Source organism: Anomaloglossus baeobatrachus, chromosome 1 (assembly GCF_048569485.1).
Source record: "Anomaloglossus baeobatrachus isolate aAnoBae1 chromosome 1, aAnoBae1.hap1, whole genome shotgun sequence".
NCBI lineage: Eukaryota > Metazoa > Chordata > Amphibia > Anura > Aromobatidae > Anomaloglossus > Anomaloglossus baeobatrachus.
The window spans coordinates 356,147,445-356,174,524 of record NC_134353.1 but is presented as its reverse complement, the minus strand read 5'-3'; the positions used below and the strand labels follow the sequence as shown (position 1 = coordinate 356,174,524).

General features: G+C 44.9%; 1 protein-coding gene across 1 annotated transcript in view; it reads right to left on the bottom strand.

Annotated features, from left to right (window-relative positions):
- Positions 1–27,080, bottom strand: part of IL12RB1 (interleukin 12 receptor subunit beta 1) — a 159,687-nt gene that overhangs the window by 48,642 nt on the left and 83,965 nt on the right. Inside the window, exons 7-10 of the mRNA XM_075352434.1 lie at positions 25,688–25,770; positions 21,938–22,142; positions 15,452–15,622; positions 5,012–5,101 (exon numbers count right to left, since the gene is read on the bottom strand). Of these exons, the coding sequence (XP_075208549.1) occupies positions 5,012–5,101; positions 15,452–15,622; positions 21,938–22,142; positions 25,688–25,770 (549 nt within the window). The remainder of the gene's footprint in view (positions 1–5,011; positions 5,102–15,451; positions 15,623–21,937; positions 22,143–25,687; positions 25,771–27,080) is intronic.

Genomic DNA, 27,080 nt, shown 5'->3' with positions numbered 1-27,080 from the left:
ATTTACGGAATGAAGGGGGCGGGTAGGATCATAGACAGAGATGAGGGATGAGATATATGGTGGTGCAGAGCTGTGGAGAGCTTTGTGGGTAAGGGATATGAGTTTGTATTGTATTCTGTAGCTGGTAGGTAGCCAGTGTAGTGACTAGCACAAGGCGGAAGCATCGGTGAAGCGGCTGGACAGGAATATGACCCTGGCTGCTGCATTCAAGATGGATTGGAGAGGGGAGAGTTTGTTCCGAGGGAGACCAATCAGTAAAGAGTTGCAGTAATCCAGGCGGGAATGAATAAGAGCGACAGTAAGGGTTTTTGCAGTTTCAAAAGTAAGAAATGGTCGGATTCTGGAGATGTTTTTGAGATGCAGGTGACATGTGTGAGTGAGTGATTGTATATGGGGAATGAAGAAGAGTTCTGAGTCAAATATGACCCCAACACAGCGAGCATGCTGCTTGGGAATAATGATTAAATCATCGAAGGTAATTGAGATGTCGGGTGTAGGTTGGTTGGTAGAGGGAGGAAACACAAGAAACTCAGTTTTGGAGAGATTCAGTTTCAGATAGAGGGAGGACATGCTTTGAGAGACAGCAGACAGACAATCCCTGGTATTTTGTAACAAAGCAGGGGTGATGATTGGAGATGATGTATATAATTGGGTGTCATCAGCATAGAAATGGTATTGGAAACCGAATCTGTCCATGGTTTGTCCAATAGGGGCAGTGTATAGAGAGAAGAGGAGAGGGCCCAAGACTGAGCCTTGAGGAACCCCGAAGGTGAGGGGGAGAGGAGTGGAGTAAGAGCCAGCAAAGGAAACAGTGAAGGAGCGGTCGGAGAGATAAGAGGAGAACCAGGCGAGAGCAGTGTCCCTGAGGCCAATAGAGCGAAGCATGGTGAGGAGAATTTGGTGATCCACAGTGTCAAAAGCAGCTGAGAGATCCAAGAGAAACAATAGTGGCCTTTAGATTTTGCTGTTGATAGATCATTTGAGACTTTGGTGAGGGCCGTTTCGGTGGAGTGTAAAGAGCGGAAACCAGATTGAGAGGGATCAAGAAGTGAGTTTTCAGATAAATAGCGGATTAGCCGAGAGTGGACCAAGCGTTCCAGGAGCTTAGAGATAAAGGGAAGGTTAGAGACTGGTCTGTAGTTAGCGGCACAGTTCTAATTGAGGGAAGGTTTTTTTTAACTAGAGGGGTTATGATGGCATGTTTAAATGATGAAGGAAAGATATCTGATAATAGAGAGAGGTTAAACATTTTGGTTAGATAGGTAGTGACAGATGGGGAGAGAGCCTGAAGGAGATGTGAGGGAAGAGGGTCACTGGTGCATGTTGTTGGGTGGGAAGAGGCAAGGAGACGCGTCACTTCTTCTTCAGTGACAGGCTCTAATATTGATAGTGAGCTTGAGGTGCGGGAGAGGAGCTGATCCAGGCTCTCTTATAATGGAATAATTTAATTTATTTACATCCATGGTTTAATTTTCTGCCTGTGTTGATTGGATGGGTTGTTACCGACATCTGGTGAGAAGTTCATGTTAATAGCACCTTTTAGAAAAATATTTACTTAGAAAATTGATGATGTGTTGAATACTTATTTTACCTGTTGTAGGTAAGTCAGGTGCTTTGGAAGGTTTTATATTGGCGTTAAACTCTCTAGGAACCACTGTTCTCCATATATTCGAAAGAAGAAAATAAATAGAATACAAAAGCAACAGACACTTAGTAAAGTTTTATACTAGGTTTCAGCTCTCTAGGTTTGCCAAAAAACAGAGTACAAATGCAAATATTAATTGAATTTCTTTGCCCATAACAATAACAATTCACCATGTCAAATTACTGCAAATAACTCAGATATCCCATATCAGTAGCAAAGTTTTTAACCACACACACAAATAACAAACAGTTAAACCAAATACACCTGAGCAAAGTTAGTTAGATCTACTAGAGGAATATAGAAATATAACAATATGTACCTAAAATTACATGTATAACCACCATCAAGTGTGCAATCGGGTCAGAGGGGTCGGTCTTTAAAGGAAAAGCGTCATGAAAAATATGACCTATTGTTTAGATGAGGTTGTCATGTCAAATGTATTTTTTTAAATTGGTAATTATTTTTTTAATTTATTTTTAATTTTCATATTTTACAGATTCTTGCAATTTTTACATTTGCTACTAAACCAAAATGAAAACATCTTCCTACTGTTGGCGCATGGACATTAGCAACAATTGACTAATTCAGACTCTGTCTTTTGTATTGATGCCTTTGAGCATGCTCTAATCTGAACATAGTAATAAGAGGGGGAGGAGGGGGAGCCATAACATCATTTATTGTGAATGGTGGATCCTGTGTTATCTACGGAAAAAGAGCTGTTACCTTTAAATTTCATTTGCACTGTGATGATAATGAGATTGCTGAAAAGTACAGAACAAGTAAATTTAGCATCAGGCCTAAAGTTTTGTGTGAAAATTGCATGAATTCAATGTTTTTTAATATAACAGTGAAATGAAAATTACTATATATATTGTGAAATAGCAACCATTTACAACATTTATGGTCACTATGTGTCGCAGTGGAGAAGGTCACCTGCGAAATTAACCTGAAAATGTTACTATAGGATCTGTAGTGCCACAAGTCTTGGTATTGTATTAAAGGGTCAGGATCCCTTTAAGAATAGTCAGTGTGCTAGACAGGTCTGAATAATCACATTCTCCACCCATGGGTGTGTCTGACATGTGTCTGACAGGCCACATGGTTCTTTAATGAAGTCTGTTGTTTGGCACATGACAGACAGCGTGGAGTCTGTGAGCAGTGTGTGGTGCCACACTATAGGAGAAGCAGCCTGAGAGAGGTTGCTAATCTCTGAGAGGCAGGAGCCTCTGGTTGGAACACAGCTGAGGGATGTCAGCCTGTGTTGAGAGACTTTTCATGTCAGTATTCACACAGCAGTTTCTGCTATTCCATGTATTCCCCTTCCATAGTCACTGGAGTGCATACCTTATCTCCCCATAGTGATGTTTTTTAGGTTTTTTGCACCCAGTTCAGACATAGAATGGAGTTCCAAACGTTATTCCTTAATGTTAGTAGTTTTTTCGTTTGTGAACCCTCCCCATACACACCTATTGCCAATCCACATTATACGCATATATAGCCTGGGTCTCAGCGTCCCATACACGGTAAGTTTTTTAACTGCATGAGAGGACACACACAAGCTAGGGACCCCAACGTAGAGAAATACTTTGGCGTAGTGTTGGGGCTCTTCTGCATTGATCAATTCAGTAGCTAAATTTCTCTTTATTCATATATTCATGGCAGTAATGCAGGTTCCATTTTTCACATTTCATTCTATACATATAGCTATTGAATTTTTCATGTCAGTATTCACACAGCAGTTTCTGCTATTCCATGTATTCCCCTTCCATAGTCACTGGAGTGCATACCTTATCTCCCCATAGTGATGTTTTTTAGGTTTTTTGCACCCAGTTCAGACATAGAATGGAGTTCCAAACGTTATTCCTTAATGTTAGTAGTTTTTTCGTTTGTGAACCCTCCCCATACACACCTATTGCCAATCCACATTATACGCATATATAGCCTGGGTCTCAGCGTCCCATACACGGTAAGTTTTTTAACTGCATGAGAGGACACACACAAGCTAGGGACCCCAACGTAGAGAAATACTTTGGCGTAGTGTTGGGGCTCTTCTGCATTGATCAATTCAGTAGCTAAATTTCTCTTTATTCATATATTCATGGCAGTAATGCAGGTTCCATTTTTCACATTTCATTCTATACATATAGCTATTGAATTTTTCATGTCAGTATTCACACAGCAGTTTCTGCTATTCCATGTATTCCCCTTCCATAGTCACTGGAGTGCATACCTTATCTCCCCATAGTGATGTTTTTTAGGTTTTTTGCACCCAGTTCAGACATAGAATGGAGTTCCAAACGTTATTCCTTAATGTTAGTAGTTTTTTCGTTTGTGAACCCTCCCCATACACACCTATTGCCAATCCACATTATACGCATATATAGCCTGGGTCTCAGCGTCCCATACACGGTAAGTTTTTTAACTGCATGAGAGGACACACACAAGCTAGGGACCCCAACGTAGAGAAATACTTTGGCGTAGTGTTGGGGCTCTTCTGCATTGATCAATTCAGTAGCTAAATTTCTCTTTATTCATATATTCATGGCAGTAATGCAGGTTCCATTTTTCACATTTCATTCTATACATATAGCTATTGAATTTTTCATGTCAGTATTCACACAGCAGTTTCTGCTATTCCATGTATTCCCCTTCCATAGTCACTGGAGTGCATACCTTATCTCCCCATTGTGTTGAGAGACTGGCAAAAGCCAGACTGAGAGAGACTGCTAGGAGGCAGTGTCTGAAGAAGCTGCCAAGCTTCCATGAACAAACCTCATGGAGAGGTGTGTGGACTCACTTCAGTGAATGTGTGTAAAGACTGCTAAATCTCCTGAGAGGAATGGACTGTGATGAATCTGTGCATTAATCCTGACTGGGGTCAGTATGATCCATAGTTAAACGGACTGTAATACCATGTATATTCCTATAAGCCGAAAGAGGTCTTTGTGTTTAAGTTGCAAGTGTGCTTTATCTGGCTTTAAAATAAACCAACTGGACTTTTAAATGGAAAAGTGTACCTGTGTGCCTCAGTTATAGCAGTGCCTAGTGAGTGTCCCCTAATACATTCAGTGAGAGAAGCCTCACTATATATATATATATATATATATATATATATATATATATATATATATATGATGTGTGTGCAAAAAATACATGTTTAGCATAAACACGGTCTGTAATTACACAATACCCTTAACAAAAATATCTCCAAACTGTGACTGGTGTGTATTAAGATCTGAACACTGCATATTCTCCTCAATTAAATACATAATCATAGCTGTGAAGTAGAGTTAAGCTACGTTTTACAATGAAAACGATTCAAATTACAGAAGCAGAAATTTAGGGAGAAAGCTAATATTTACATACGCTTGAAGTAGTGTGTTGTGCCCACAGTTGCATGGCTTTTACTCATCCTGTGAATGTAAATTTTGTAACACTTCATTGGGAGGAAATTATCTGGAAAAAAAACAACAATTGTTTAAACATTATCACCAAGAAATAAAATACTAAATATGAATATCTTAATATTAATTAAAACTCATAAAGGTCATATAATATTAAAAGATATAAAAATATTTTCAAAATATTTCACAACAATAAACAAATGACAATTATATTTCTCAGAAATGGCAAACTCAGCTAACAGCGATGATGTCCCTCAGGTAAGTTGCGGGCACAGTTGGAGGTTCCCATGGTCCTCCACCTGTGACCGCAGCTAACCTAAGCTCAGGTGACCTCAGTAAAGCCAGTGACCTCAACACAGGTGGGGGTCACTGAATTTAATGAAGTACCCTGAGAACATATTATATGCAGTCACAGGTGGAGGACCGTGGGAAACTGAGAATACTAGCCCCAGCTGGTGGGCTTTATCATGGCTGGAAATCAAAATTGGGGGGACCGCATGCCATTTTAAAAATTATTTATTTAAATAATTTAAAACAAATCTGAATACAGTTCTTATTTTGATACACAGCCAAGATAAACGCCCAGCTGTGGACTGCAACCTGTAGACGTGGGTCTTATCTGAGCTAGGTATCATAATATTAGGGACCCTATGCCAAATATTTTATTTTTTTTATACCACGATATAGACCAGACCTGGGCAAAGGGCGGCCCACGTGCTGTCTGTGACCAGCCCGCTTGTCTTAGCTCACAGTTGGAGGCGTGGCCTGATCTATGCCTCAGCCCCACTCTCACTGCCGGGAGCTATGTATCCCGCAGTGCAGTGAGCCAATTGCCACACCCCCTCACTCTGCCGGCCACGCCCCCTCTTGCTGCCAATCACGCCTCCTCTGGATCCTGGCCACACTCTGTGGATGCCTTCCATGGCATCTATGCTGCTGGCCACGCCCCTTTAGCTGTCGTCCACACCCCCTCTCAATGCTGGACACACACACTCCTTGATGCCTTCCTTGTCCCCTCCTGCTGCTCTCCCGATGCTGTCCACGCCCCCTCTGCCTGCCCATTCTACCCAGGATCCTCACATGTAACCAACTCATCTCCACAGCGGCTGCTTCAAAAAAGTTTGTTCTGCAACTGAGGTAATGTGAGGCAAGCCAGTAGCAGCAGGGAGAGAGCAGTGTGCCTGTATGGGGAGAGCAGTGTGTCTGCAGGAGGGGAGAGTCCAGCACTTGTGTCTTCTCAGGTCCCCTGTGCCTGCAATAGAATATGCAGACACGCAGGGGACTCAGAGAAGGCAGCCAGAGGAGCCCTCAGGCTCTGCTGCTATAATGCTGCCAGCCTGTGCCCCCAGCGTGCTGCCAGCCTGTGCCCCCAGCGTGCTGCCAGCCTGTGCCCCCCAGCGTGCTGCCAGCCTGTGCCCCCAGTATCCTGCCAGCCTGTGCCCCCAGCGTCCTGCCAGCCTGTGCCCCCAGCGTCCTGCCAACCTGTGCCCCTAGCATCCTGCCAGCCTGTGCCCCCAGTGTGCTGCCAGCCTGTGCCCCCAGCGTCCTGCCAGCCTGTGCCCTCGGCATCCTGCAGTTCTGCCAGCCTGTGCCCCCAGCGTCCTGCAGTGCTGCCAGTCTGTGCCCCTAGCGTCCTGCCAGCCTGTGCCCTCAGCGTCCTGCCGTGCTGCCAGCCTGTGCCCTCAGCATCCTGCCGTGCTGCTAGCTTGTGCCCTCAGTGTCCTGCAGTGCTGCCAGCCTGTACATTCAGTGCCCCCAGGGCCAGTATGTATGCCCCACAGGCCACCACTGTCAGTATGTATGTCCACAGACCCCAGTAATGTGTATGCCCCCCACTGACCCAAATAATGTGTATGCCTCCCACTGACCCTAGTAATGTCTATGCCACTTAGGCTACTTTCAAGCCTTGTTTTTGCCGTCGGGCACAATCCGATTTGTCCTGATGCAACGCATCCGTCGCAGATTGTGGTAAAACTGATGTGACGGATCTGGTAAAAAAAAAAGGATTGTTGTAGCAGTTTGTACCGAGAATCCAGCTGTGGTTGCGGGTAACCTGAGTGACGTCACCACTGACAGCACGACTCACTTCAGTTGCTCTTTGGAGCTCACAGCGAGCAACGGTATTCTACGGCCGTTCCTGTCAGCTTCCGATGTAGCAGAGCTGAATGCATCGTGGGACCTCGTGTGGATTACGTCGGACCTGGAGGGGTATTTGGGGATTAATAAAGTGGTGAAAGAGGGTGTTTTTTGTCTTTTATTTCAAATAAAGGTTTATTTACTTTCACTACAGTTTAGTGATGGGGGGCTGTCTCATAGACTCCTGCCATCACTAAGCTAGGACTTAATGGCAGCTATGGGATGCCATTAACTCCTTATTACCCCGATTGCCACCGCTCCAGGGCAATTCAGGATGAGCCAGGTACAGTCCCAGGACTGTCGCATCTAATGGATATGGCATTTCCGGGCGGCTGCTGGCTGATATTTTTAGCCTGGGGGGCTCCCCAGAACGTGGGGCTTCCCATCCTGAGAATACCAGCCTTCAGCCATGTGGCTTTACCTTGGCTGGTATCAAAATTGGGTAGGACCGCACACCGTTTTTTTTTAGTTATTTTACTGCAAGATTTAGACCCGCCCACCGGCGGCTGTGATTGGTTGCAGTGAGACAGCTGTCAGTGTGGGGGCGCGTATGACTGCAACCAATCATGGGCGCCGGTGGGCGGGGGAAGCAGTGAATATGAAATGGAAGAATGAGTGGTCGGCATTTTCAAAAGCTGGAGAAGCCACGGAAGCTTTGTGACAGCCGTGCAGCACCACGCCACTGATCGGTGAGTATGAGAGAGGAGTGAGAGGGAGAGACCGACCGACAGAGAGAGGGAGAGACCGACCAACCGACATCGACAGAGAGATATTTTCTAACCGGAAAGGAATTTACATATCTGAGCATGCTCAGTTAAAAAAAAGATCAGTCGGTGGAATGCATTTTTTGCCGCATTAGGACGGATCCGGCGCCCGTAGGCTTTCGTTTTACAACACGCTGGTGACAAAAAACGTTTCCTTGTGTGTCCTTTCAGGCAGCTGGACACAGAAGTTTTGCCGGATCCGACACACGCGGATGAAACACAACGTCATCAGGCACAATCCGGCGCTAATACAATTCAATGAGGATAAAAACGGATGTGTGAAAGCAGCCTTACTGACCCCAGTAATGTCTATGCCACTTACTGACCTCAGTAATGTGTATGCCCCCCACTGACCCCAGTAATGTCTTAGCCACTTACTGACCTCAGTAATGTGTATGCCCCCCCCACTGACCCCAGTAATGTCTATGCCACTTACTGACCTCAGTAATGTGTATGCCCCCCCACTGATCCCAGTAATGTCTATGCCACTTACTGACCTCAGTAATGTGTATGCCCCCCCACTGATCCCAGTAATGTTTATGCCCCCCACTAACCGCAGTAATGTCTATGCCACTTACTGACCTCCATATTTTCATTGAATCTTTGTATTGTTTAACTTACTGTTTATTTATGAAGGGATAGTATATATCCTATATACAGTACTGGGTAGAACTGAGTTAATTATATTAGTCCGGCCCTCTAAAACCATCCCAATTTCTCATGCGGCCGCATGGGAAAATTAATTGGCCACCCCTGATATAGACGGACAAAGCGTCTGTCATTGGAAGCAGTGAGCTGACACACTGACAGTCAGGGTGGGGGTGCATCTGACTGCAACCAATCACACATGCCGGTGGGTGGGGAAAGCAGTGCATATGTAATGAAGGTTATGAGTGGCCCCGGAAGTGAATAAATGGCCGCGGGAGCAGTTACAGCCATGCCAGAGCCTCGGTAAGTATAGCCGTATACACATATATAGTTCATCTCAATATTTTGTTATATATCCAATGTGGGCAATGACAGAGGTCAAATGTTTTCTGTAAGTCTTCATAAGGTTGGCACACACTGTTGGTGGTATGCTGGCCCATTTTTCCATGCAGATCTCCTCTAGAGCAGTGATGTTTTGGGCCTGTTGCTGGTCAACATGGACTTTCAACCCCCTCCAAAGGTTTTCAATGGGGTTGAGAGCTGGAGACTGGCTAGGAGACTCCAGGACCTTCATATGCTTCATATGAAACCACTCCTTTGTTGCCCTGGTGGTGTGCTTGGGGATCATTATCATGCTAAAAGACCCAGCCATGTTTCATCTTCAATGCCCTTGCTGATGGAAGGAGGATTGCACTGAAAATCTCACGATACGTGGCCCCATTCATTCTTTCATGTACATAGTCATCCTTGTTCCTTTGCAGAGGATTTCCTTTCCTTTGCAGAGAAACAACCCCAAAGTATGATATTGCTACCCGCATGCGTCACAGTAGGTATGGTGTTCTTTGGATGCAACTCAGTATTCTGTCTCCTCCAAACACAACGAGTTGTGTTTCTACCAAACAGTTCTACTTTGGTTTCATCAGACCATATAACATTCTTCCAATACTCTTCTGGATAATCCAAATGCTCTCTAGCAAACTTCAGACGGGCCGGATATGTACTGGCTTAAGCAGGGAAACACGTTTGGCACGGCAGGATCTTGGCGGCATAGTGTGTTACTTTTTCCCCACACTGTATGCTCTGAGAAGATCACTATCTTTTTATGACACTTTATTTTTTTTATTGCCCAATTACTCGTGTCTGATGCACAATATGGGGTAGTGGTAGACATTATTATTTTATTGGCACAATCTATTGTTTTCAAGGTGTTCTACTGTATGTGTAGCAATATTTGCTGAGGATTATTTGTAAAATGTATGGGCTATGAACTCTTCAGAACTTGTAGCTGGAGGAAGTTTTTAAGAATGAATTTGCAGGATTTTGAAAGCTAATCTGAGAGCTGCATTAAAAAGGTGCAAAGACTTTGATTCCAGCAATTTATCATTTACTGGTGTGTGTGTTTTATCAGCAGGTGATTATTACTACAGGACTTCATGCCCTCTGGTCAACCGACTTTGTGCAATCCTGCCCCCTCCACTGATTAGCATCTTTCTGTTTTGTAAAATATTCACAGAAAGCAATAGTCTCTAGAATCATAGTCTATGTTCCTGCTGCTGTTATATTACACAGCAAAAACCTGCTGACAGATTTCCTTTAGGAATGTCTGGTCCAGATGGAAAAGAAACTGAAAATGAGCAACAATCAGTAAAAATATCACTTGAGTTTTAAGAGAATCTGTGAGAAGGATCAATCCTCATACGATTTCTATATGGGCATAGTTGAATGAAATTATACCTTAATATTCGGAATTCGATGTTTTATTCAGAGAAATCCACATTTTTCTGATATGTAAATGAGATGCTAAGATCTATGGGCTTGACATAGATCTCCCTGAGAATCTGCCTCCAGACAATGAGAGTCATGTAGATCAGAAGAACGGACTATCAGACCTTAGGCCGGCGTCACATGGTACGATATATCGTGCGATATGTCGTTGGGGTCACGGATTCCGTGACTCACATCCGACATCGTTAGATATATCGTAGCGTGTGACAGCTACAAATGACTGTGAACGAGCAAAAATACTCATCTTATCGTTGCTCATTGACACGTCATTCATTTTCATAATGTCGTTCCTCCTTCTGTGCTCCGGTTGTTCATGGTTCCCGAAGCAGCACACGTCGCTCCGTGTGACACCCCGGGCACGACGAACACAGCTTACCTGCGTCCCGCCGGCATTGCGGAAGGAAGGAGGTGGGCGGGATGTTACGTCCCGCTCATCTCCGCCCCTCTGCTTCTATTGGCCGGCCGCTGTGTGACGTCGCTGTGACGCCGAACGTCCCTCCCCCTTCAGGAAGAGGATGTTCGCCGCCCACAGCGACGTCGTCTGGGAGGTAAGTGCGTGTTACAGTGGGTTAACGACTTTGTGCGCCACGGGCAACTAATTGCCTGTGACGCACAAACGACGGGGGTGGGTACGATCGCTCGTGCAATCGCACGTTAGATCGTTCCGGGTGACGCCGGCTCACTTTCATATAAAATAAGCTCTGGAGCCAGATTCTCAGAGATCTATGTCTGACCCATAAATCTTAACAACTCATTTAAACATAAGAAAAACATGAATTTCTCTGGAATAAGCCATCAGATCGCAGATCTCAAGGTATTTTATTCAGCTCCATATGACCTGTATGCCCATCTAGATGAAATAAGAGGGTTGACCCTACTGACAGATTCCATTCAACTCCACTATGGTCTGTTGAGTGCCATTGTAGAATTGGCATCTTCCAATATATGGTCACTGTGTGGTGGTAAATTTGAATAGACTATTTTATTCAGTTACAGTATGGTAATATTATTTTCTCACAATGTAGGGAAATTGTAAAGGTCATTGTGTGAGGTATTATTTGGGTCTTGCTTAGTGGTGTCATAGGTAAAGTTAGTGTTTATAAAAAAAAATGCAGTCTGAACAGGTGCAAAACTGAACAAGACATATAATAACAAAAATAGACAGTTGCACGCTGATATTGTAAAGCCTGCAAACCATGAATGTAAAAATATAGACATGTGTGTCGCCCGGGGACCAGGGGTACTCAGATCCGGGCCACAGAGTCACTTCTCCGGGTATCACGGTGGCGTGACCCGGTCTGTGATCCCAGGCTCCACAGTAAAAGGGGGTATTTGGGTGTTGGGATATTGTTTATAGTCCGTGACGCCACCCACGGTTGTGGTGATGTGTAGCACCACCGCTGCTCAATACGGGGATCCCAGGGATGGTGAAGCGGAGCAGCTAGGTGTTGTGTTGCCCCTCCGTGGGTAGGGGTTGGTGATCCCGGGGCCCGGTGATGGGGTAAGCAGGGAGCAGGGCGCAGTGCTGCAGTGCGGTGCCCGAGGGCACGGGTGTACTCACAAGAAAGTCACACGGAGTCACTGGTAAACTAGGAATTGCCGGTGTCCGCAGCCTTCAGTACGGGGGTGTTAGTGTCCCACATACGGTGCAGCAGCCCTTGTTGTTCCTTCCCTGCAGCCAAGTGCCTTTCTCTCCTCTCTCTTCCTCTTTCTCCTCAGCCGGGAACGGGGAATCCACTCCCCTGTAGTGATCCGGGTACCCAGGTACCGAGGGGCCACCGCCCTGCTCCGGCTACCTGTTCTGGCCCCTTCCTCACTACGGCCTGTCCCGGCCCTTTCGGAGCACGCTTCACTCCCAGCCTGGGAGCTACAACCTCAGACTTCTGTCCTGTCTGCCCTCCACACACTCTCTGCTCCAGCCCCTCCCCTCTCCTCTGCTTTTCTCTTACACTGGGGCTGTGGCTTGTCTGGCTGCACCGGTGTGAGATCATATTACCAAGGAGGATTAACTCTTTCTGTGACAACCTGGCTGTGCCAGGGCGTCACACACCCCCTTGGTAAAACACGGCCCGTCCTCGGGCCGTCTAGGCACCGACATTTATTAGAACTGGAAAAAGAATAAAACATTTTAAACATTTTCAATCTTCCCACAGCGGGATGCACATTGCTTCAACGTTGCAACAACAAATAACACTTTTAATAATGTCAACGTAACGGGTCCTTTAGTCACCCACCCAAACAACCTAGCCTTGGTGCTGCCCCTAGGAAGTGGGCAGCACCCCTTGACCCCAGTCCAGAAACGGTTCCAGATTGGTCAACGGGACCGGTACTTCGCTGCCGTTGCGGCCGGGCGGACTGCTGGAGCCGTCGTCATCTCCGTCGCGGCCGGGCGGACTGCCGGGGCCGGTGGCAGGGCGGTGACAAAGGCGAGGCCTGGGGACCCCAGATCTGGGTCCTCCCCAACAGGCGCTGCGGGCTCCGCTACCGGTAACAGGGGTAATGGGTCGGTGCATCGCTGCGGCGGCCTCTCCAGGAACCAAATGCTAGCAGAGTCCTGGCGTCCCTGCCTTTACAGTCCCGGTCACATGAACTGCAGTTCCTTCCTACTGCTCCCCCTTGGTACTCGGGAGCAGTCCTTCTAGCAACTTTTAAAGTTTCTCTTTCGCTTCTGGTCCTCCGGAGCTTCACTTCCGCCCGCGTTCTCAGGGGGCGGAGCCTCTTTTTCGCGCCCGCCGCTCGGAGAAGAAGGCGCCAAGCTGTTGTTTTTGGCGCTTAAAATGGCGGCTAAAATGGCGGACTTCGGGATTTTTCCTCAGCGGGACGCCGCTGACGGACGGGGCAAGGCGTACTTCCTCCAGGTAACTGGATGGATTCGATCCTGTTCGTGACGCCAAATGTGTCGCCCGGGGACCAGGGGTACTCAGATCCGGGCCACAGAGTCACTTCTGCGGGTATCACGGTGGCGTGACCCGGTCTGTGATCCCAGGCTCCACAGTAAAAGGGGGTATTTGGGTGTTGGGATATTGTTTATAGTCCGTGACGCCACCCACGGTTGTGGTGATGTGTAGCACCACCGCTGCTCAATACGGGGATCCCAGGGATGGTGAAGCGGAGCAGCTAGGTGTTGTGTTGCCCCTCCGTGGGTAGGGGTTGGTGATCCCGGGGCCCGGTGATGGGGTAAGCAGGGAGCAGGGCGCAGTGCTGCAGTGCGGTGCCCGAGGGCACGGGTGTACTCACAAGAAAGTCACACGGAGTCACTGGTAAACTAGGAATTGCCGGTGTCCGCAGCCTTCAGTACGGGGGTGTTAGTGTCCCACACACAGTGCAGCAGCCCTTGTTGTTCCTTCCCTGCAGCCAAGTGCCTTTCTCTCCTCTCTCTTCATCTTTCTCCTCAGCCGGGAACGGGGGAATCCACTCCCCTGTAGTGATCCGGGTACCCAGGTACCGAGGGGCCACCGCCCTGCTCCGGCTACCTGTTCTGGCCCCTTCCTCACTACGGCCTGTCCCGGCCCTTTCGGAGCACGCTTCACTCCCAGCCTGGGAGCTACAACCTCAGACTTCTGTCCTGTCTGCCCTCCACACACTCTCTGCTCCAGCCCCTCCCCTCTCCTCTGCTTTTCTCTTACACTGGGGCTGTGGCTTCTCTGGCTGCACCGGTGTGAGATCAGATTACCAAGGAGGATTAACTCTTTCTGTGACAACCTGGCTGTGCCAGGGCGTCACACATGCATTACTGCTTAAGGAAATCTAGGAAAAATTAAGATATTTAGCATACAAAATGGCCATTTTTTGTTTAGATTATGGAGTCATGCCCTCTTACTCTGCACCCCTCCCCCATTAGCGACAGGTGATTTTATTCTTTATAGCAGGTTCCTACTCACCCATACACATGGAGGTTTGTAACGCAGAGAGAGGCGTTAGAGTAGGTACCCAGTATATGAGATATACCTTGACGTGGCTACTGGGCAGATATAGAAATGGCAATTTTTCTTTGCTAAATATCTAAATTTTTCCTACATTTCCTTAAGCAATAATGCATGTCTATATTCTTAGACGGTTAGCAGGTTAATGGTTAGCATGCTTTAGCATTTCAGAGTGCAATTGTCTTTTTTTTGTTATTATATGTCATGTTCACTTTTGCACCTCTTTAGACTTCATATTGGGAGTGTCGTCAGTTTTTTTGGCACCCCATAGTACTCTACAGTATATAGTATATTGCACCTGATAGTCCCCCATATACCGTAGTTTAATACACTCCCCATAGTTCTCCATCTATTATAATGCACCCCGTAGTCCTCCATGTAGTATAATGAACTCCCCATAGTCCTCCATATAGTGTAATGGGCCCCATATTGCCTCCCTTATAATATAATGCACCCTCCATAGTCCTTCATATAGAATAATGCACTCCCCATAGTACTCCATATAGTATAATGCACTCCCCAAAGTCCTCTATGTAGTATAAAGGGCCCCATATTGACTCCCTTATAGTATAATGCACCCCCCACAGTCCTCCGTATAGTATAATGCACTCCCCATAGTTCTGTATATAGTATAATGCACCTCCATAGTTCTCCATATAGTATAATGCACCTCCATAGTTCTCCATATAGTATAATGCACCCCATAGTCCTCCCTATAGTACATTGCACACCCCAGAAATCCTTCTTGTTACATACATGTGTAGACATATTTGAAATAGTGCCTATACATCTTTGATAGCTAAATGCTTCTTCACTATTAGGTATTTCTCCTGAGCCACTTATATACCTGCAAGCTGTGCTCAGGTAAGCATGTGTGTGTTTTCCATAGCTAAGGAGGAATTTGCCACTGCCAGACTCATTCTACTGTGGCCTACATCAAGTGGGTATAATGAATCAGGATGATCCTACTTTTCCTAATATCCTCGGCTAAGGGAAAGTCTATACACCCTCATTTATATGGTTGATAGACCCTGTTGAATTTAGTGTCCAGTAAGTTAATCCCTTCATTGAGTTGGCCAATCATACAAACATTATTGCACAGTACTAGTTAGTTATGATCTACTGTTTACCTATGTAGTAGATTACCTGTAAGTATGGTTGCCTCATTGGATAGGTTTTCTACAGGATTGCTAAGGTTCACCCCTTTCATCTCACTGGTTTTCCATGCAATGCAAAATGATGATCTTCCTGCTTTCTTTCGTTTCCACTTCATTGTTAGGTTATTTCCAGATAATGTTACATTTTGAAAGGGTATTGCTGAAAGTATGTAATATAATAAGTACAGGAACAAACACATGTTTACATTAAATTAGGTATGTGCAAGTGTTTAGACACTTTTCTAATTTTTGCAAATTAGTTCTTATTTCTTAATTTGTTTGGTTTTAATACAAGTCAAGAAAAGACTATTAGAGAACAAAATGGCTGTGTAAACCTCAAAGAAGTTGTCTTCATGGCACTGAGCTGATTAGCTCCATGGAAGCTGACAGAATAGCTTTAGTGCAGTGCTTACAAGCTCTAAATAGATTGTAAGTACTTAACTTCTTGTCCAGATGACTGGCCACCACTAATATACTGCAGCAGTGACTGATAACCAAGGCAATGAGCAAGAAACAAAATTAAAATTAAGAATGGAGAGGATTTTGAAAGTTAATTGCAAAGTTGATTGTTTGCTCAAGCACTTGCAGTTTCACCCATTTTATAAAATGACTAGCTGTACTACCCGGCTTTGCCGGGTTAATAACTGTTGTTAACAAAATAGAATGTATTAACATTCCCGGGATAGAATGTATAAATAGAATGTATTAACGCCCGGGATAGTAACTGTCTCTCTGTTTCTCTCCCATTCTCTGTCTGTCTCCCCCTCTGTATATCTCTCTCTGTCTCTCTCTAGCTCTTTGTCTGTCTGTCTCTTTCCCTGTCTGTCTCTGACTGTCTCTGTCTCCTTCTCCGTCTGTCTCAATCACTTTCCCTGTCTGTCTATCTATCTCTTTCCCTGTCTGTCTATCTATCTCTGTCACTTTCCCTGTCTGTCTCTTTCCCTCTCTTTCCCTGTCTGTCTCTTTCCCTCTTTCCCTGTGTTTGTCTCTTTGTCTGTCTCTTACCCTGTCTGTCTCTTTTCCTTTCTTTCCCTGCCTGTCTGTTTCCCTGTCTGTCTCTGTCTCTTTGTCTGTGTCTGTCTCTTTCCCTGTTAGTCTGTCTTTTTGTCTGTGTCTGTCTCTTTCTGTCTGTCTCTTACCCTGTCTATATCTGTTTCTTACCCTGTCTATGTCTGTTTCTTACCCTGTCTGTGTCTGCCTCTTTCCCTCTCTGTGTCTGTCTCTTTCCCTGACTGCATTGTGACACGCCAACATTCCATATAAGGGCGTGGCTGCGCATTCTTCTGAAGTTCTGGCTGAACTGTGGCTCCCAGCTCCCTTCGCTTTAATGGAGGCAGGTTTTTTGGTGAATAACTGTAAAGCGCGGGGTTAAAATTTCCCCTCAAAACATACCCTTTAAAGCCTCACTCCAGCATTTTTTTTTCTTATTTCAGCGCTGGATTGATGCTTTAAATGTATGTCCCCTGCCCCTAGCCTTATACTAATCTGCCACAGTCTTCATCTGTATCCTGAATTGCTTCGGTCGGTCTCAGGCGATTTATGATCTACTGGCAATTCCAGAATTTCAGGAAGCGAGCCGGAAGTCACAACTCAATGTAACGCTATGAAAGCCTCATTCTGGTTCTCATAGACTTGTATTGAGAGCTTGTGACATAACGTCTGACTTCTCGCCAGTCAGACGTTATGAGCACAAGATGACCCCTTGGGATCAGATCAACACCAAAAAAGGAAAAAAATGCCAGAGGGTAATAATAATACAGGGAGCTTGGGATTAAAGCACCACTCCAGCATTGAAATAAAAAAAAAAATGCTGGAGTGGTGCTTTAAATATTTCAAGCCGCTTATTCAGCAAAGTATGGCTTCTTCAAGGAAGTTTAGGTTTTGAAAGTACACAGAAAATATATATCCCAACATCCAAGGGTAACAGCTACATATTTCACTTTCACCCAATATTGTCCTGAGATTCATAAACAGAAATTGGCTATATACAGTATATACTAATTAGATCCTGTTTGCAATTTCCATTTCCACTATCCAAAATGTTAAGAAATACACTGTAAATTAAGCTATGGTTTATCTAGAAGACCACAAATGAAATGCTCCTTGACTGGTATCCCCTGCAGATCACATATCACAATCTGGGACTTGTAAAGACATTTAGATGTCAATGAAGAAGTGGTACAATTGTCCAAAATACTGTATCTTCCATCTGAGCAGAAACGGCGTATCTAAGGGATGATGTTGCTGTGGGGTAAGATAGTGGGTGCTATACTAGCGTTTGATAATATATTTATACAGTACTATGCAAAAGATTTAGGTAGATGTGTAAAAAATGCACAAAGTACAAATGCTTTAAAAATTAGAAGTCATAGATTATTTTTATCAATTCACAAAATGCAAAGTGAATGAACTAATAGGAATTTAATTTTTGGTGTAATCACATTTTGCTTTCCGAGCAGCATAAATTCTTCTCTATACAACTGCTAACAGGTTTTGAAAAAATTCAGCAAGCAGGTTGCTCCAAACATCTTGAAGAACTAACCACAGATTTTCTGTGGAAGTAGGCTTGTGTAAAACCCTTTGCCTCTTTATGTAATTCCAGGGGTAATGTTGAGATCAGGTGTATGTTGGGTCCATATAATCACTTCCAGGATTTCTTGCTCTTTGTTATGCTGAAGATTGTTTTTAATGACATTGACTGTATATTTGGGGTCATTCTCTTGCTGCAGAATAAATTTGGATAAAATCAGTGGCTTCCAAGATGGTATTGCTTGATAGATAAGTATCTGCCTGTATCTCTGCATTGAATACATTATTAACCCCTTCACAACTGAGGACGTACTGGTACGTCCTAAATCATGAATGGGTAATCACCACCGGCTGCTGCGGTGAGCCGGTGGTGATCCCTGCACATGTGTGCTGATTTGAACAGCAGACATGTGTGGCTTACAGGCGCAGGTGGATCCGCGATCCACCCACTCCTCTTAACTCCTTAGATCCCGCTATCAAAATGTGCCAGCGCGATTTAAATAGCCACGGCAGAGAAATTGCATTGTCCCACTGCCAACAGAGGCCCCATGGTAGCGACAGGTCATGTGATGACTCCTGTCGCTATCATGATGTAGTTCCTGTTACAGTCGGCAGAGCAGCAGCTCTGCTGATCAGAACTGTGCAGCTCTGATCAACAGAAATGAATCATTGATCAGACTGATGATCCTTATAGTCCCCTGAAGGGAACTAGTAAAATAAAATAAAGTAAAAGAAAAAAAGTTTAAAAAATCCCCAAAACCCTAAAAGTTCAAATCAACCCCCATTTGCCCCATTGAAAATTAAACGGTTAAAAAATTAAAAAATATACACACGTTCAGTATCACCGCCTTCAGAAATGCCCGATCTATCAAAATATAAAATCAATTAACCTAATTGCTAAATGGTGTTGTGTCAAAAAAATTCCAAACACCAAAGTTACATTTATTGGTGGTTGCCAATTTTAAGCAAAATGCAATAACAGGTGATCAAACTGTATCATCTGCACCAAAATAGTACCATTAAAAACATCAGCTCAAGACGCAAAAAAAGCTGTCCTTGAACCCCATATCCTGAAAAATGTGAATGCTACGGGTCGCAGAAATTGGCGCAAAAAGTGCACAACTTTTTGTGGACAAGCTTCTGAATTTTTTTTAACCCCTTAGATAACAGTAAATCTATACACATTTCGTATCTACGAACTCGCACCGACCTGAGGCATCACACTGACACATCAGTTTTACCATATATGGAACAATTAAAATATCCCAAAAACCATAATGCAATCGCACTTTTTTTTGCAATTTTTCCACACATGGAATTTTATGCTGTTTTCCAGTACACTATATGGTAAAACTTTTGGTTTCATTTAAAAGTACAACTCATCTCGAAAAAAAGCCCTCATTTGGCAAGATTGACGGAAAAATAAACAAGTTACGGCTCTTGGAAGAAAGGGGAGGAAAAAACAAAAACAAAAAATGGAAAATCACGTGGGTGTGACAGGGTTAAACCTCACCAAATCACTAACTCCGATACCTGCAATACATCCCAAACTTATGAGGATCTTCCATCATGCTTCACGGTTGCCTGCAGACATTCGTTAACGTACAACTCTCCAGTTCATTGGCAAACAAACTGCCTGCTGTTATAGCCAAATATTACAAACTTCGACGCATTGGTCCAATGCACTGTTAACAGTTTTTTAAATCCCAGTTCCTATTTTTTTTGTGCATAGTTGAGTCACTTGGTCTGGTTTCCATGTCAAAGGTATACCTTTTTGGCCTCAATTCTTCCCTGAAGACCACTTTTGACTGAATGTCTCCAAATAGTAGAAGGGTTTAGCTCGGGCCCACTGGTTGCTCCCATTTCTGAGCTAATGGCACTGTTGGACATCTCCTAATTTCAAAGGGAAGTAGAAATGAGGTGTCTTTCATTGGCACTAAGTTTTCTTAGCTGACCACTGCGTCTACCTATTTCAATGTTGTCCATTTCTTGGTGCTCCTTCAAGAGCTTCATCAACACATCTTAAGGCTGCTTTACACGCTACGAGTTATCGTGCGTTCGCATGAGCGGTCGCACCCGCCCCCATCATTGTGCGCTACGGGCAATTTGTTGCCCGTGTCGCACAAAGTCGTCAACCCCCGTCACACGCACTTACCTTCCAAACGACCTCGCTGTGGGCGGCGAACATCCACTTCCTGAAGGGGGAGAGACGTTCGGCGTCACAGCGACGTCACACAGCGGCCGGCCAATAAAAGCGGAGGGGCGGAGATGAGCGGGACGTAACCATCCCTCCCACCTCCTTCCTTCCACATTGCTGGTGGGACGCAGGTAAGCTGCAGTTCATCGTTCCCGAGGTGTCACACGGAGCGATGTGTGCTGCCTCGGGAACGATGAAAAACCAGCGCGCTGAAGGGCGTTCCATTTTTTGAAAATGAGCGGCATGTCAATGAGCAACGATAAGGTGAGTATTTTTACTCGTTCACATTCGCTCATAGCTGTCACACGCTACGATATGTCAAACAATGCCGGATGTGTGTCACCAACGACGTGACCCCGACAACATATCGTTAGGTATACCTTAGCATGTAAAGCGGCCTTTAGTACCGAAGTCTCTTTTGAAATGTTTGCAAGGGAGAGACCTTGCTGTTGTATTACAACTACTTTGTATCTTGTTGATGGTCAGTTTTGCCAAGTATGACCTGTGACATGAAACTGTCTTCCATAATGTCACATTTATAGCAGAGTTTGGCTGTTCACCCAGTTTTAAGCCTCCTACACAGCAGTTTCTGTTTTAGTTAATGACTGTGTTTCAGCTTATGTGCCGCCCTGGCAAAACCAAGGTGTCACAGAGGTTTGCATCATCTTTCTGGTGCAGATATCACTCTCTCTTGGGGAGTTTTTAACACAGTGACAGACAATACCAGTGGGCGGAGCTCAGAGGTCTGAAGTGTCTGGGAGGAAACTATATAGGGAGTTTCCAGTTTGCAGTGAGCAGTCAGTCTGCAGGAAGCGTAGAGTCTGGAAGGAGCTCCTGTGTGGAGCTTGGGAAGAGGGGCAGTAAGGGCCTCAGGAATAGGCCAGCCGCTTGTGGGCCCCGAAGTGGACCGGGAAAGGGTAGTGGCCCCCTCGGGGCCGACTGTCGGGGCTGGGTCTGAACCTGTGCACGGAGCAGACTCAGGCAGGAGAAGAGCACCTGTAGTACACCCCTGGGTGAGGGTCCCGTCCTCACAGCAGCCGAGGGCACCAGTTACCAGCAATTTGGTTTACAAAAGACTCTGTGTTTACTGACCCTCCACATCAAAACAACCTCATCCAGCACCAGGACAACTGAGCTGTGAGTGTAGTATTCCCTGCAATCCCTGTCACCACCACAACTCCCAACTGGGCCCCGGGACTACACCTCCCCTACCCGTGGAGGGGATCCCTCCTTGCTGCCCTGCTTCATCAGCCCCGGGCACCCCCCATATCTAGGCAGCGGCGGTGTCAACATCCATCACCGCAACCCACGGGTGGAGTCACAGACAATCTCCCTTGTAAATAACCCCTTTTCACTTGTGGGTGGCGGACCGCTGCTCGAGCCCGGGTCCTGTCCCCACTCGAGCCACAGTAAAGCCCTGAATCCGAGCATCCCCGAGCAGCCCCTTAGCTGTGGCCTGGCCCCCGCCCGCAACACTTACATATGAAAATGATGACGATTATCACTTGTTTGGTAAAATTAGTTACTCGTACACCTGACTATAATCCTTCAAAATCCCTCATTTTGTGTAGCTGTACTAAAAGAACTGATGTTGTTTTGAAGGCAAAGGGTGGTTAATGGTCATCCTTTTTTAATTTACACATTTTCTGCTGTGTACATTAAACCAAAAAAGAACAAATTTAAACAACTCAAAACAGTAACTATAACAAGTGGTTACTCTAAGATCAACACAAAATACTTTTCCTATACCTGTCATGTCTTCTTCAATGATTGTAGACCATGGAGCAGTGGTTTGAGCCTGATTAGCAGCTATAACAGTCACATTATAAGCTGCTCCAGATATGCTTGTACTGAACAAGCTAGTGTTCGTTAAATGATTTGTGGTCACTCCAACACAATCGAGAAAGGTAACATTTACATGGTAATTCATATCGCCTTCTTCTTTTGTGCTGTTCTGTAAATATAAAATAAAAGCATAGAAACAGTGACAAAGATTTATTGTATTTATTACACTTTTTAGTTATGCTTTTGCATACATTGATGTACTAGAAATCATAGTCTTCTTGTATAATGTTAGCCATCAGACAATAAAATGGTCGGTAATGTATCAACTGAGAATGTGCTAACTTAAAGGGAATCTGTCACCAAGTGATTGCTACCCTATCTGAGAGCAGCATAATGTAGAGGAAAATACCCTGATTCCAGTGATGTGTCACCTACTGGGCTGCTTATTGCAGTTTTGATAAGTTTCCAATCAGTGGTAGTTATACCAAACTCATCAACATGGAGGACTTTATAACAGCAGGTTTACTAGTCCTCTAATGATAATCTCCTGCTGATAAAACAGTCATTTTATAAAAACTTCACTAAACAGGTAAGTGTCAAATCGCTGGAATCAAGGTCAGGGTTTGGTCTGTCCAAAAAAAGAGGTGTACTTTTTGCACCATTTTCTGAAACCCGTAGCATTTTCATTTTTCTGGATTTGGGGCTCATTGATGGATTCTTTTTTGTCTCGAGCTGATGTTTTTAACGGTACCATTTTTGTGCAGATGCTACATTTTGATCGCCTGTTACTGCATTTTGCGCAAAATTTGAGGTGACAAAAAAACATAATTTTGGCATTCGGAATTTTTGTACAGCCATGGATTGTTATTGAACAGGACCCGCTGCCATCTCCCCTTAGCCTCCTGATGAACCTCTGAAGGGAGAGGAGAAACGCGTTGAGGCCTGGCAGGCCTGGATTCCTGCTTCTCAGGGAAGTAATTAATCTTTTCTCCCTGTTATACTATATTATATAGAATATGATTGGAGCAACCATTTCTATTTTGCAGTAATTTGCAGGGGTGTCTGTATCTCAGTTTTCTTTCAGCTCCTGGGGTATAATGGGGAAATTATCTGAGCCCCTTGTGATATGACTCTAGGTGACTGTAATATACTTTTGGCGTATACCACCCTGTGACATATGTGGTTGTAAATAACTCTTATGGATCACTACCTTGCATAAAGATAATTTATTAGGAATAGAAGTCTATACGTCTTGTCCAGTGCTAGTATCATGAATAGGCATTCCTGGTTATAGATCAGTAAATTGATACCTTCTTGATCTTTGAAAAACAATATAGGGAGGAGTATTACCATTTGGGAACTCATTTATATTGTACTGTGCAAGCACCACTATAGGGCCTTCCATCCCATCCCTATATCAGGGTCAGGGAGAGGGAGAGCCGACGTGGAACGGGGGCGCCCGGTAACTTATGGTGTCATACCCTCCACTCTTAGGTAGGGATACACTACCCTTATAGGGCTATATTAGTTTCCCTTCCCTTTCCTAAAGTGAGTGTGTATATAAAACTCCTTGGTTATTTACAAGGATAACGTGATCCATTCTCATTTATATGTTTGTGTGTCTGTTTGTGGGTACATTTTAATGAATATTAATAAAAATTGCACATTTTAAAATAGGGTTGAGATTACATGTTAGTCCCTTTTAGAGTACACATCGGGTTAATTACCCGATGTGTACTCCAGCTATGTGTGCAGGGAGCAGGAAGCCGGTACTGGCAGCGTGAGAGCACACCGCTTAGCGCTGGCTCCCTGCACTCCTAGCCAGAGTACACATCGGGTTAATTACCCGATGTGTACTCCAGCTACGTATGCAGGGAGCAGGGAGCCGGCATTGGCAGCGTGGAAGCGGCGGACGCTAGTAACTAAGGTAAATAACGGGTAACCAAGGAAAGGGCTTCTTGGTTACGCGATGTTTACCGTAGTTACAGCTTACCGCAGGCTGCCAGACGCCTGCTCCCTGCTCGCTTCATTTCGTCGCTCTCTCGCTGTCACACACAGCGATGTGTGCTTCACAGCGAGAGAGCAACGTAAAAAAATGAAGCAGGACATTCAGCAACGACCAGCGACCTCACAGCAGGGGCCAGGTCATTGCTGGATGTCACACACAGCGACAGCGACGGGACGTCGCTGCTACGTCACAGAAAATGGTGACTTAGCAGCGACGTCGTTGTTGTCGTCGCTATGTGTGACACCACCTTTACTGTTGGGCAGATCCAAATCTCTAACAAGATCATTCAGTTCACTTTGTGTTATAAGGTGTGGTTCATATGAGGTTGCCGACAGAAATTCTCGGTCATGAGTCGGAAAATACTTCACCAAGTATCCTTTCCTTCCTCACTTAAATTGACTGAAAATATTTCTGGTGCTTTAGGAACCATCAGTTCTTCTGTATGTGATGCTGGGCGCATTGCAGAAGGAATGTTTGGATACTGTAAAGTCCACTTCTTCCTTGAAACTCCTTTCCTAATGGGGGTCACTATGCAAACATACCAGGTAGCGTGATCAGTTAGCTCTCTCAACATTATTGGGACTGCAAAAGGAATAGATTGCCTCCTCCCATGCAACCACTAGGTAAGATGTGATGCACATCTATTGGAGCATATGTGTTGAGCTCCACTCTTGTCCTGATCTCCTATTCTGCAGCCAAAATACAGGCTGTAGGTTTTCCTTATCATGGTAGACAAGTCTTGACTTTGTGATGCAAAAGTGACTTCTCCACGTGTGTAGCAAAAACTATCTACTTTGTTAATGCAAAAATGAGACATATCTGAAAAAACATAGTAACATGTAAATATGCTAAGAAACTAAGCTAAGAAATCCTCAAACTGTATACCTTTTACACAGAGAGCATTTTTAAAAGTATGTGATGCAACTGTAAGTAGAATTACATAACCAGAACTGAGTTGACGTTTTTTGATTGATCACCCTAAGATGATAGACTACTGAAGGCTCTAAAGACTAAATAGATAATGTAATAAACTAGCTACTAACAATGCAATAATGATGATGAAATAATATAAACATAATTTTTCTATAATCTTGCACGAAAGGTGTCATAAGTAATTACAACCTCCTCTGGATCTTGAAAATTAGAGCCAATCAGAAAATCTAAGCATCATATTCATTTTCAGCAACACAAAATTAGTGAAGCTCAACTATTTTCATCTCTGAACCAATTTGACTTTAGAAGAGTGTTATTACTTGCTTTAAGGGCTCGCTCACACCACCGTATAACACGGATGAGTGCTATCCGATGTTTTATCGGCTAGCACTCGCTGTAATATTATACTATGGAGCAGTGCCCAGCAGAGTTTTTTTTTATCTCCTGCTGATTCGGCATGAGAAAAAAATTCCAGCATGCTGTGATTGACAGTGTATCTTGGATCACGCGCACCCACACATGTCTGGGTTTGTGTGATACATCAGTCTGCACTCGGATGTCGTCTGAGTGCAGTACAATATACTCTGACACAGACTGTGGAGAAGATGGACAGATTACGGTAATCTCTGCATTTTCTTCTCACCTGTGATCCGATTCTTGAATGCAGAGTTTGAGCCGAGTGTCATTAGCGTATTGCATCCAACTCTCTCGCATCGGATACTATTGTTCGTGGCAGCAGCCAAACATATAGTTCAGGAGAAACTCTTACTTACTTTCCAAAGTAATGAGACATGTCTCATTCCTGCAAGGTTTAAAGCACCAATAATTATTTTTTCTTTCTGGATAGGTCCAATTTCTGGAAAAAAAAGAGAAGATTCATACATGTTAAGCATCTTATTCCTAATGGAGAAAGAACATTTAATTAACTGGGATTCATGAATCTTAGCCATCATTATAAATGGTCCTGGTCTACTAGCTCATATAAGCATGCTGTAGGGTATTTCCAACTACAAACCTTTATAATCATTGTAACATGTTGGTTCATAAAAATTTGTTAACTCTTCAGAATTGTATATTCTTCTGTATGAATTTAACAAATCTACATAAGATATTCACATACAGTAAGTGTTAAAAGTAGAAAAACGAATCAAGTAAAACAAATTAAAGGGGTGGTTCACCCATTTTTTTTATTTTCTGTAGGAGTTCTACTTACAATTCTAGGTATTTTATCCATTGGCTTGTATTTCCATTTCTGGCACTGAGCGGCGCTATCCTGCACGCTCAGTGCCTGTCACATGACCCCCTGGAGCTGTGGCCGCCAGTATCCTCTTACGTCCCGGCAAGTTCCGGGCTCTCAAACTTGACTGGTACGTCAGAGGAGGCTGGCACCACTCAGATTGAGTGACAGGGCTGTGGGCGGTGACTACCGCACGTCACAGCCCAGCATCGAGGGGAGGAGCCGGAGGACGTCAGTGTGGAGCCGGCTAAGCGTCCTGCAGATGGTGAGGCACGGGGCGCCAGTGTGCAGTACAGGGGGGGGGTTCTTCAGCTGAAATCCCCCCTGTCACGTAAGTATGTGCTCACACTTTCCACCCGCCCACTCTGCTGCGATGTCAGGAGAGAGGCCGGTGTCGGGCAGTGTGATCATCTGCTCCTCCCAGCAGCACTGCAGGACGCAGCAAGACACTGACAGGCATGTCACCGCTGTGCTCTGCCATCTGTCCTGCTGCATGGGACCAACTGTCTGCACTCTATCACCTGCACCACAAGTCACAGAGTGGAGACAGCACCTCTGCCCCCCCCTCTCTTCTTTCCCCACTCTCTTCTCTCCCCCCACTCTTCTCCCCCTTCTCTCTTCCCCCTCTTCTCTGCCCCCCTCTTATCCCTTTCCCCCCTCTTTTCCCACTCTCTCTCTTTTCCCTCCCCTTCTCTCTCTTCCCCCCCCTCTCTCTTCTCCCCCCTCTCTCTTCTTCCCCCCTCTCTCTTCTCCCCCCTCTCTCTTCTTCCCCCCTCTCTCTTCTCCCCGCTCTCTTTTCCCGCTCTTTTCCCGCTCTCTTCTCCCCCCTTGCTCTCTTCTCCCCCCTCGCTCTCTTCTCCCCCCCTCGCTCTCTCCCCCCCCTCGCTCTCTCCTTCCCCCTCGCTCTCTTCCCCCCCTCGCTCTCTTCC